Source organism: Myxocyprinus asiaticus, chromosome 18, assembly GCF_019703515.2.
Source record: "Myxocyprinus asiaticus isolate MX2 ecotype Aquarium Trade chromosome 18, UBuf_Myxa_2, whole genome shotgun sequence".
NCBI lineage: Eukaryota > Metazoa > Chordata > Actinopteri > Cypriniformes > Catostomidae > Myxocyprinus > Myxocyprinus asiaticus.
Genome location: NC_059361.1, coordinates 39,542,343 through 39,555,652, shown reverse-complemented (window position 1 = coordinate 39,555,652; position 13,310 = coordinate 39,542,343). Strand labels below are relative to the sequence as shown.

The following is a 13,310-nucleotide window of genomic DNA, read 5'->3' as shown; positions in this document are numbered from 1 at the left end:
GAACGGTCAACATAACTTTAATTACATGAATCAACTTAAAGAAACATAAACGTATACAGACACACATACACAGCGGCCACGTGTGTCTCTCTCTTTCTAACTGGTGCCCCCGGCTCGTCTTTATCCCCCTCCCGGCTGATTAGGACAATTTAGAGCCAGGTGTGCGTCCTCACGGCCTGGCCATGCCTCCTCCTCATCACAAAATGAGTGATTTATGTCAATAACCTGTAGTACGCTTCCCTCATCTAGTTCTAAACAGTAATGTTTCCTTCTGTGGTATACAACAGTGATTTTCCTATTCAAATCATGGTTTGGTTTGGGTTATGGGTTAAACTTAGGAAACATCATGATAACATTGTCCATTGGTTTGTTTGTTTTTCTCTAAAGGAGTAAAAGTTGCAAATTTTTGTACAAGCCAACTCCTATGATTTCGCCATCTCGTACTATTATTAGGACTTTACATGAGACCAGGTTGGACTTACAATTTCCAGCTGGCATATGATAAAACAGGTGAAAATTAGAGGTAGACCAATATGTTGGTTTTACCGATTAATCGGTGCCAATAGTTGCCTTTTTTTAATTATTATTCCTTAGTGTTCTTCTGTGGCTGGTGCTGAAGGATTCTACAGTTAGAATGACTTTGTTTAACAACCAAGCAAGGGTATGCAAGAAAAATGTGACTATATGGACTATTTCTGGTGAAATACTTAAATATAGAGCACTGTAATGGAGCCAAGTCTCTGTCTTTTCAAAATAAGAGCCCCTTGTGTGTTTTGGGCTTGTTTACAGTTAAAAGTCCCACTTTATGCACCAAAACCTATTTTTTTCTGTTTATTGCCAATTGAGATTTTGGTTGAACAATTAACTGCATCTAGGATTCTATTCATTTTGGACTCGTGTAGCCTCTATGTCTGTGCAAATCGATAGTAAATAGATTTTAAAACTATCTGCATTTTCCACCACCTTAGTTTTCGGTAACACCAAAATCCACTATTGGCCGACCTCTAGTGAAAACATTCCCTAGACCTGCAGGGACCAGAATATCATAGAGACTTGTACGTGAGCTCTTTTGACTTGGGCCAGTAAATTACGACCTAGCAACCACCAAGAACACCTTAGCAACAGCATGGCAAAGTGTGAAAACCACTCTGTACACCCTAGTATCGTGACGGTGACGTTTGCAAGGACAAGCACATTTTCTTCAGAGAAAACTAGTATTGTAGTTTTCAAAGCCCGCTGTGACTGACTGTATGCAATAAGATTTGTATATCAAAGTAAAGCATTTGCTGAGACTAGAATGCAGAGGCTGCATGTATAATAATGCCTTTGTCTTATTCAAAGCAGATATTCTTCATCTTTATTAAGCCATTTGAATAGTAGTGCCTCAGTTAGATCAATATCCATTTGAGATTTCAATACCTGTGGGTGATTCATGGTTAGCATTAGAGCTGCATTTTGTAAGATTTACGATAAAAAACACCAACGAGAATCAGGACAAGTTAAGGCAAGAAAGACTAGGCTATAATTACTCAAAGTCTGCTACATGATGAACAACAACACTCAATGGAAAAGAAACAGGTATGACTATGATACATTTCTAAATAGCATACTGCCATACTATCCTTTCTATTTCTTCAGTACGAATTAATGCATGCTATGCACAACTTAGTTTTTCACTGTATGAAAAATTTATTGTGGAATACTGGCCACTGTTTAATTTACTATATTTCAGAAACAGTAGGCAGTATGCAATGTATACAGCAGAGTATTTAGTAACTAGTAAGCAAATATTCCATTCTGAACACGAGTTGTGGTGTATGATGGAATGTACTCTGTGTCTTTAAATATGCTTGAATTAAGTTCTAAAGTCCAGGCCTCTTTCCATGCTCTTTTTCTTGGCAGCAAATGTTTCCTGCAAACATACCTCAAGTATTTACATTCAGTGACATCCACTTGGGGTTGGAGGCAAAATGAGATATAGGCTAGTAGCTGACCTAAACATTACCCCTTTCCCATAAGCCATTGCTGCAATTGTGTGAGAAGATACACATTAGCAACATAGCAATAACAAACCATATTTTATCTTAAGAGACTGCCCATTTACACCACAAATCAAGAATTACCAAATGACTGGCACAGGTTTTGAAGACCCAGAATAAGAGCCAGAAATCAACATACATTTCATGAAATTAAAATTGACCTGAATTACTTAAACATCTTCCAGGTCATATTGTGAGTGATTCAATAATTCATGATATTCCAAAGAAAAACAAAAATTTTGTCTTTGTAATCTTTAATCCTGTTTCACTTGGAAATATGTCATATTATGGAATTAAAACTAGCTGTACTCCACATTTCGCACAACTTTAAACCCTTTAAACTAAGCATCTCACCGCCATATATGTATTCACACCAGCTTGTAAGCAAGAAGAAACACCAGTATTTGTATTACGTCATGCAAATGAATGATTTGCCTGTTTTGGTGAGTCACCGTACTGTGGTTTTAGCCAGTTTATCATTTATCCATAAATGCAGGACTTCCTGAGGTTCTCTAACAAGCCATAAATATCCAATATCATTTAATTTTCATGACCTGGTTTTTGCATTACTGTTCCATTGGCATTTTGCATTTCTATCTCAGCCCTTGTCTTAATGTTCTTCTTTCATCTGGCACTATAATTTTACCATTAATGTAGTAGTCTTTATAAACAATAAATTAACATTCTTAAGTAACATTGGTGATGGAGCAGCCTGCCAAGAAGGTAGAAATCAATGTAAAGTCCATCCCATAAACTATATGGGCAAAACTTCTGCTCAGTGTTTATCAATGCGTTCAATACATCTCAGTCAATATTGTGAAGACCAAGAGGACATATGCCTTCCCCATCCCCATAGCATAATGAATGACATACAGTCATGACAACTGTTCATATTGTTCACAAATATAAATAGCATGTCTGTATTACTATGCCAGTATTAGGCCACATCCACACCAATCAATTTTTATTTAAAAATCCATTGATTTTGCTACGTTTTCGCCTCTCATCCACACTGGAATTGTGTTTTCCTCAACAAAAATCCATTTTTAGCAACACGTACCTGATCCGATCGTCTAGATGTATAATATAGGCTAAATATCGAAAATTACTCAAAAGTTTAATCATCGATATTGGAATTTTTTTCCGATAAATATCTATATCATTTTATCGCTCAGCCCTACCGTGGCATTTCCGCAGCTCATTTAAAAGAATCTGCTTGCCACATTAATTTAAAAAATAATGCATATTACAATTACAGTATCGTGATATACTGTATATTATTACTGTGATCTAAACTTCCTCTTACTGTGATATGAGACTTGTCATACTACCCACCCCTAGACTCACCTTGTGTGTACCATCAGCTTCATCAAATAGGGTGAAAAAAAAGCATTCATATAATTTCAGCAATTTTGTGTACATTTCATTTGTTGTCACTAAATTGTATATGGTTGTTTCTTCAACTTCAACTGCTTGCAAGAAATTGGTAACCATCTGTCATTGAAAAACCCTTACTGGTTGACCCCTACTCCTCTCTACCATTTCAGTAACTGAAAGTCAGTAACCACACATGATCACGATAAATTTAATACTGGCAGCACAAGGACAGCACTGCAGCATCTGGCATGGTGTGCAAAGCCACCAGTGCCACCCTAAAACCCTTTAGCCTAGAGCAGCACTAGGGTGGAAGTCATTTAGATAAAAGACATGCTGGGCGGGTCCCTGACAGTCATCAGCCTGATAACAGCAGTGAATCACAGGTCTGACATTAATCACACATGCACTTCCAGGGCAACAGGCTGTGTCTCTGAAATAAACACGAACAAACTGTACTGATTACACAGCAAGCGACGAACACCAGCTGCGGACCACCTGTGTGCGTGTTTCAATTTAAAGGTGAAGTGTGTACTTTCTGCACCACTAGCAGCACAAAACAGAATTGTAAAAATGATCAATGTTTTCAAACAATCACCTCCTCTGCCATTGGTCAAGTCAAAAAGCTAGCCCCACCCCAAACTCACACTATTGGTTGAGCCCATGTTATTATGTCAAGCCAAATCAGGTCACCTAAACAAACTAATGAAATTTCAGGATTAAACAAATGCCGGATGGAAACACCAAGATGCAAATAAAATCTCTAAAATGTGCATAAAAACTTGGATACATTGGTATCAGAGCTTTTTATACATTGCTACATACATATATCCAATATGTGGATATCATCGCATAGCATTTGAAATGTTGCTCTGGTTATTATGAAATGCCAAAGCCTGTCATCAAAATGACTGGCTACTATAAGCCTACCTCCCAGAACTGTTTGACACACTTTTGCTCCCAGACATAAGACATCTGCCGCTAAATGCTAGCAAACATGAAGATCATCAAAGCGTTTTGTCTGCCCACTCTAAACTAGAAGCAATTTATAACATTTAAGAAAAGAGCCACGGTGGCTTCAACTTCCATTTTCATTTCTGTTAACAAACACGTTTGTTGGGTCAGTGTGTTAACCCTGTTGATGTTTGCTGGGGTAGTTTGACAATGACAGTTTTGCTTCTCAACATTCTAAATCCAGCAGCCAAATTTATAATGTTGATGTTTGTAAAAGTTTGTTGGAGCAGTGCGAATTGGTCTTAAACACAAGGGATGGAAATGCTGCTTTATACGCTATATATGTTTTTGCGATATTCTGATTTTTCCGTATAAATTTAAATCCGTAACTTAGATAGAAACATGATTAATATTCACACGTTTTGGGGAAATCAATGTAAGAACAGCTTACTTATAGTTGTTTATTCACATTAAGCTGGGATTGGAGAAAGCATTTTGAAAAAATTACAAACTCCACCCTTATAAAGCAGAAGCACATAGTGTGTTTGAATAACACTGGAACTTTCATTGTTCCTATTTCGTGATTTTAACCCAGGGACTGTAGGTCAATGACTTAGTCTGGGAGCAATTTCAATGCTGGGCCTCCGAAACGACAAGGTCAGTATGGGAAGCCATTGTTGCACTGGATGGCATGGTCAATTCAAAACGAGGCACTCAGCGATCCACTGCATTCTGATGTTGACGTTCCACAACATGACAGGACAATAAACTTGTAAATGTGACAACATTCCATTCTTCACCTATTATGCAAGCAGACCCGACACAGTAAACGCATGGGTGGCACATCAGCACTGACCCCAATGCCTTTAGCATGGACCCAGCAAACCTCCCCGAGACTCGTTTCCTGTGTGTCACAATAACTTCAACATGATTTGTAGCATATGTTGCCTGATAGTATCACTGCTGAAATTTGCATGGAAGTAAAAAAACTGCAGCTTATTTTAACACATTTTTATTTTGGTGTGAGATCGATCTGAAAAATGCGCTGACGTTAAATTTGTCACACAAGCTACTGTTCTCATTGTTGACACAGCAAAATGACTGTTTTAAACTCCCACGGTCTCTCTCTTTTTTTTTTTTTCATAAAATCCTCCAAAAAAAGAGTTGTAAGCCATGAACCAAACCTATCAGCTCCAAAGTGAATCACAACATTACAAACATTGTTGAGATAAAAAAGTAGTTGAAAATAGGACAGAAAGACAATGCTACAAGACTGTGTACTTACCGTCTTTAAAAAGGGAATTAACTACAATCCAATGAAGCACCGCGAATGACGTAGTTGAATTAAAAATGATGGGAATATTAAATATTAAAACTACTGATTTTAGTTTATTGATTACAAGTATAGAAACAATATATTTTAAGTTTCTTGCAAAATACTGCGATATGTACAAATATAAACAGTTTAAGGGTGAAAGGAGACCGACTCGGTTACGTCATTCACAGTACGTTATGGGAGTGGGCGTCACTCCTGGGCTCGTGGGATTTGTTGGCCGCGGTTCTCTGATTGGTGGATCTCTCTTTGCTGGATCATGGGCAATGTAGTTGTTCACAATTAATTCCGCTATCAAACAAGATTTTGAAACAATGAAGTTGAAATAACACAGACTGATGCCTTCAATGGAAGTATATACCTTCGATGAACAACCTCGGAGCTCATGGTAGGTCTGTCATTAAATGTTTATAGGTTATCGTTTCGTTTAAGGAAAAAATGTATGGGATTTTTACTTCTGGAACCAAACTGTTGCGCTCTATTCACACACTAAAGACCACTGCAACTTTCCACTCAGCATACACCTACTTGTCTGAGAACACATAAAAAAATCTGTGATTTATATTTTCTTTTTTATTTAAACCTGAAAAGTTTTGTGAAAAATATTATTTACAAAAAGTAATTGTTAAATAAAGATGTAAAGATTCTGCACCATTTTTAAGTCACTAACCAAATGTAAGAAAATTTGTGACATTGACCATGTTAACTCCTTTGTACAAAAGGTCAGACTTTTTGCTTCAATTTAAACACAGTAAGTGTTTTTCAAAATACAAGCATTTTCAGGAGTGGTCTCAGACTTTTAAACTCCAATGTATGTAGATAGAATAACAATTTACAACGTAGCCTTGAACAATAAAGGTGAACCTGCACAGGCCGCAGCAGGATATGGAATTATCAGGCTCCATATTGCAAATGTAGGTTAGTTTCAGGTACATCCCTGACCACGAATTTACGAATCCTACTATGTCAACGGTTTGACGTCATAAATATTAATTAGGTTCCTCGACGTTCCCTATTGGGTGAACGTCACGTCGCCTAATTAGTATTCATACACAAAGCCTTCGCCCAAGTAGAATTCGTCAATTCCCGCCGCGGCCAACTCCCAAAAAAGAAAAAGAGCAGGAAGGGCTCACAAAAGAGAGTCAGGTATTCAATTTAGCGTTTGACAGCTGCATTTCCAACACGCATCATAAACAAATATGAGCACATCGCCTTAGGATATACATACGGCTACTAGTTTAATTATGTGGTGTTGTTTGTGTAAAATACAGTGTGTCATGCAAACGTATATGAAGTAAACACTACAGGTGCATCTTGTTTAAAAACAAAACCAGTTCCAAGTTGTAAACGTTCTCCCAAATTAAAATAGTTGAAATAACTTGCTAATCATCTTTGAACAAGTCATTCAAATTCATATCTGATGAGAAACGAGTGCAACGTTTTGAATAAATGTTGATGACAAATCCATTCAGCAATAGTACGTCATATAAAAAAAATTAAAAAAAAAGATTGACGGGCTGTCACAAAGCCAGACGAAACGAATGGACATTCTTTATGAGTTTGTGTGTAAACACTGAGAAAAAACACTTGCACCTTATGATGATCCACTTGAAGTGCGAGTTACAGAAGAAACAAACTAAACTCTGTGCTACACACACACCTCAATCATTATTATTGAAGCGGGCAAAACAAACTGCACACAAAAGCGTGGGCAACAAATCTGATTTGACACGCTTTACCTCATTGTTCGACGACAGTGCAGATCCTCTTCAGACGTAAAGCTGAACTTCCAAAGGCAAAAACAAAAGAGAAAACGACGAGATCGACGTGATCCTCATCGATAAAGCCACTGAAGGGCTCTGGTGTTTTTCTTTAATCTGTGGGAAGAAGGATAAGCAGCACTGCACGATGATTTCCTGGTTTCGGAGTAAAGGAGGGGGTTGGAGGTGAAGTATGGAGAGAGTTGCTACTGGAGCAGGGCTGGTGTCAACTCTAATCAGTATCCTGAATTCATGCCGCGACGCTTTCTAAATATCCCGGTAAAGTGTCCAGATGTCGCGCTTCATGTCTGCGTCTCCATGCGCGCGGCTGTTTGTGAAGTATCAAAGCGGCGCAGTTTCTGCTGTTCGCCGCCGGTCGATCTGTAACATTCATTCGTGACCGAAGCCCAACCTGCTCCTCAACTCTGAGGAAAACGCTTTCATTCCTGTCTGTCTGCCCCTCCCGAGCTGAGAAAGAAGGAGAGAAATGTGCTCCTCCAGTCCCTAGCGGCCGGGATCCATAACTCTAACTCTGCTGCTCAAATAAAGATTTGCTGATGGGAAATGTTCATGTATGAGGATGTTATACGACTGAAATTTGAAAAATAATCCCTTGATTTTGGGTGTTTCTTCAGCTTCGGGCACTTTTAGCCCTGTGAGTTTCTAGAAAGTAAAATCCTGCAAAACATTTTTTAATTTATTTGTCTACTTACAATGTCCATCAGTATATGTACATGCATCACTGGAGATTTATGTCATTTTTTGAAAAGTCATGAACATTTTGTATTTTGTTTAATAGTGTGGTAAAAAATAAATAAATTAAAAAATAATAATAATAAGCTGATGGAAATAACATTCTTAACATTTTTAGAAATAAAAGGGCAGACTCTTGTCTTGCTAAGGCTATTTCATAACTGTAACTCTATCTATTTTCTCTGTCTTTCTGTCTGTCAGTCTATCTATCTTTTTGTCTGTCTTTCTGTTGGTCTGTTAAATAGAGTTAACGGCATGCAAACATGAACGTCAAATATCTCCACATTCTGGTATTTTAAACCAAAGATATTAATAGAATATAGTTCTAGAATGATTTTGGTAAGGCTTCTGGCTAATTTTAACCTTACCCCTTTTTTCTGATATTATACATTTTTAGGATTCAGAATCAGAATCAGCTTTATTGCCAAATATGCTTACATATACAAGGAATTTGTCTTGGTGATGGGAGCTTCTAGTGTACAACAATACAAAAACAGCAGCAAGATATAGATAATAATAAAAAATTATTGTACACATACGTACATACACACGCACACATACGCACACGTAGTGCAAATCTAATACAAATCTGTTATATGTTATGTACAGTGCAAATACAATCTGTGATGTACAGTGAAATACAAATTTGTTATGTACATTGCAAATGTTTTTTTTTTTTTTCAGAGGAATGAAATGGCAGAAGAGGTTGGATGTGTTGGATAAATAAAAAAAAGACTAAACTGTGTATTGTACACAGTTATTGCTCAATGGGGCAATTTAACTGTTCATGAGATGGATAACCTGAGGGAAAAAACTGTTCCTGTGCCTGACGGTTCTGGTGCTCAGAGCTCTGAAGCGTCGGCCAAAAGGCAACAGTTCAAAAAGGTAGTGGGCAGGGTGAGTGGGGTCCAGGGTGATTTTTCCAGCCTTTTTCCTCACTCTGGAAGTGTATAGTTCTTGAAGGGGGGGCAGGGGGCAATCAATAATCCTCTCAGCAGTCCGAACTGTCCTTTGTAGTCTTCTGATCTCTGATTTCATAGCTGAACTAAACCAGACAGTTATTGAAGTGCAGAGGACAGACTCAATGACTGCTGAGTAAAACTGTATCAGCAGCGCCTGTGGCAGGTTGAACTTCCTCAACTGGCGAAGGAAGTACAATCTCTGCTGGGCCTTTTTCACAGTGGAGTCAATGTGTGTCTCCCACTTCAGGTCCTGTGAGATGGTAGTGCCCAGGAACCTGAATGACTCCACTGCTGCCACAGTGCTGTTTAGAAAGGTGAGGGGGGTCAGTGTTGGGGTGTTCCTCCTAAAGTCCACAATCATCTCTACCGTTTTGAGCATGTTCAGCTCAAGGTTGTTTTGACTGCACCAGACAGCCAGCTGTTCAACCTCCCTTTTGTATGCAGACTCATCGTCATCTCGGATGAGGCCGATGACAGTGGTGTCGTCTGCAGACTTCAGGAGCTTGACAGAGGGGTCCTTGGCGATGCAGTCATTGGTGTAGAGGGAGAAGAGTAGTGGGCAGAGCACACATCCCTGGGGGGCATGAGTGCTGATTGTACAGGTGCTGGAAGTGAGTTTCCCCTGTCTCACAAGCTGCTGCCTGTCCGTCAGAAAGCTGGTAATCCACTGACAGATAGACATGGGAACAGAGAGTTGGTGTAATTTATTCTGGAGAATAGCTGGGATGATGGTGTTGAAAGCCAAACTGAAGTCCACAAAAAGGATCCTTGCATATGTCCCTGGCCTGTTCAGATGTTGCAGGATATGATGCAATCCCATGTTGACTGCATCATCACAGACCTGTTTGCTCGATAAGCAAATTGAAGGGGATCTAGAAAGGGTCCAGTGATGTTCTTCAGGTGGGCCAACACCAGTCTCTTAAATGATTTCATGACCACAGACGGCAGGGCGACAGGTCTGTAGTCATTAACTCCTGTGATTTTTGGTTTCTTTGGGACAGGAATAATGATTGAGCGTTTGAAGCAGCATGGGACTTCACACTGCTCCAGTGATCTATTGAAGATCTGTGTGAAGATGGGGGCCAGCTGTTTAGCACAGGATCGAAGACACGCTGGTGAGACGCCATCTGGGCCTGAAGCTTTCCTCGTCTTTTGTTTCCGAAAGACCCGGCTCACATCATCTTCACAGATCTTAAGTGCAGGTTGAGTAGCAGGAGGTGTTGGTGTTTGTGTGAAGTGAAGGTCAGAGTGGGTGTGGGATGTGAGATTGGGCCTTTCAAATCTGCAGTAGAACACATTCAGGTCGTCAGCCAGTTGTTGCTCTACCACAGGGTTGGGGGTAGGATTCCTGTAATTTGTGAGTTGTTTCATGCCACTCCATACTGATGCAGGGTTGTTAGCTGAAAACTTGTTTTTCAGCTTCTCAGAGTATCTTCTTTTAGCCACTCTGATTTCCTTGTTCAGTGTGTTCCTGGCCTGATTGTACAAGACTTTGTCCCCACCCCTGTAAGCATCCTCTTTGGCCTGATGAAGCTGCCTGAGCTCTGCTGTAAACCACAGTTTGTCATTGTTGAACTTTAAATAAGTCCTAATAGGAATGCACATATCCTCACAGAAACTGATATATGATGTAACAGTATCTGTGAGCTCGTCCAGATTGGTGTCTGCAGCCTCAAAACACTCCAATCCATGCAATCGAAGCAGGCTTGTAGTTCCCGCTCTGCTTCATTGGTCCATCTCTTTACAGACCTTACTACTGGCTTGGTTGATTTTAGTTTCTGTCTGTAGGTTGGAAGAAAATGAACCAGACAGTGATCAGAGAGTCCCAAAGCTGCTATAGGGACAGAGCGATATGCATCCTTTATTGTTGTGTAGCAATGATCCAGTATGTTCCTGTCTCTGGTGGGGCATGTAATGTGCTGTTTGTATTTGGGCAGTTCACGTGTGAGATTTTCTTTGTTAAAATCCCCAAGAATAATAATAACTGAGCCGGGTATTGTTGTTCTGTGTCTGTGATTTGATCAGCCAGCTGTTGCAGCGTGGCATTCAAACACGCGTTTGGTGCGATATACACACTCACCAGAATAAACGAGGAAAACTCCCGTGGTGAGTAGAACGGCTTACAGTTAATAAAGAGTGCTTCCTAATTAGGACAGCACAATCTTTACCGTTGTTACATCTGTACACCAACTTTCATTGATGTAAAAGCATGTTCCACCGCCTCTCGTTTTCCCCGTTAAATCTGCGATGCGATACACTCTGAACAGTTGAAAGCCCGGCAGATGTAACGCACTGTCCGGAATGGCTTCACTCAGCCAGGTTTCTGTGAAGCACAAGGCAGCAGAGTTTGAAAAGTTCTTGTTTGTGCAGGTGAGGAGATGTAGTTCGTCTGTTTTGTTAGGAAGAGATCGGAGATTCACAAGATAAATACTCGGCAAACAAAAATAACAAAAGAACTGAAGAGCTACACACCGAGGCGGCCATCCGCACCGCCATCTTGTATCTAATATTTACAAGTTAATATTCTAATATTCCATCCCTATACCGACCCTATATATCTTTAATAGTCCCTTGTCATAAGAATAATGTAATAATGTAATAATTCCCTACCAGGAATGCATAAAGCATGTCCTTCACAAAAATGTGTGCCAGAACATGTCTGTAAATTCAGATCTTTTAAACATCTTTTGTTCCCAAACCTATCTATCTGTTTGTCTGTTGGTCTGTCTATCTATCTGTCTATCTGTTGATCTATTTTTCTGTCTGTCTATCTATCTATGTATCTCTATTTGTCTGTTGGTCTATCTATCTTTCTGTCTATCTGTCAGTCTGTCTATCTATCTTTCTGTCTGTCTATCTGTCTGTCTGTCGGTATGTCTGTATTTCTATTTATTTTTCTGTCTGTCTTTCTGTCAGTTTGTCTGTCTGTATATCTGTCTGTCTGTCTCTTTATTTTTCTGTACGTCTGTCTATCTGTCTATCTGTCTGTCTGTCAACCTATCTATTTTTTTTGTCTGTCTTTCTGTCAGTCTATCTCTATCTATTTGTCTGTCTGTCTATCTTTCTGTCTGTGTATCTGTCTGTCAGTCTGTGTTCCTATCTGTCTGTCGATCTATCTATTTGTCGGTCAGTCATTCTGTCAGTCTATCTGTCATCTGTCTATTTGTCTATCTTTCTGTCTGTCTATTTAATTTTCTGTCTGTCTATATATCTGTCTGTCTGTCTGTCTTTCTGCCTATTTATTTTTCTGTCTGTCTGTTGATCTATTTTTCTGTCTTTCTGTCAGTCTGTCTGCCTATATATCTGTCTGTCTGTCTTTCTGTCTGTCTGTTGACCTATCTATTTTTTGTCTGTCTTTCTGTCAGTCTATCTATCTATCTATATCTATCTATTTGTCTGTCTGTCTATCTTTCTGTCTGTGTATCTATCTGTCTGTCTATCTTTCTGTCGATCTATCTATTTGTCTGTCGGTCGGTCTTTCTGTCAGTCTATCTATCTGTCATCTGTCTATCTGTCTATTTGTCTGTCGATCTATATCTGTCTGTCTATCTTTCTGTCTGTCTGTTGATCTATCTATTTTTCTGTCTATCTATCTGTCTGTATATCATCTATCTTTCTGTCTGTCGATCTATCTATTTTTCTGTCTGTCTATCTATCTGTCTGTCTGTCTGTATGTCTATTTTTCTTTCTGTCTGTCTGTCTGTCTGTTAATCTATCTATTTTTCTGTCTACCTATCTGTCTGTCGCTCTGTCTGTCTTTCTGTCTGTCTGTCGATCTATCTATTTTACTGTCTGTCTTTCTGTCAGTCTATCAATCTATCTATTTGTCTGTCTGACAGTCTATCTATCTGTCTGTCTGTCTGTCTGTCTATCTGTCTGTTGGTCTGTGTATCTATCTGTCTGTCTGTCTATCTGTCTGTTGGTCTGTCTATCTGTCTGTCTGTCGATCTATCTATTTTTCTGTCTGTCTTTCTGCCAGTCTATCTATCTAACTATTTGTCTGTCTGTTTGTTTGTCTGTCTGTCTATCTATCTTTCTGTCTGTGAGCACATAATAAAATTTAATAAAATAAAATATGGTGATGGTGTCCCTTATATATTAAAAGAGCCTTTGTACATCTGTAGTGTTTGTGCAT

The 13,310-nt window shown here is 39.1% G+C and overlaps 1 protein-coding gene across 1 annotated transcript in view; it reads right to left on the bottom strand.

The window, feature by feature from the left end:
- LOC127456458 (vasodilator-stimulated phosphoprotein-like) overlaps positions 1-7,920 on the bottom strand; it is a 68,711-nt gene extending 60,791 nt beyond the window's left edge. The window contains exon 1 of the mRNA XM_051724975.1: positions 7,440-7,920. Within this exon, the coding sequence (XP_051580935.1) occupies positions 7,440-7,444 (5 nt within the window). The 5' untranslated portion in view covers positions 7,445-7,920. The remainder of the gene's footprint in view (positions 1-7,439) is intronic.
- Between the last annotated feature and the right edge of the window lie 5,390 nt (positions 7,921-13,310).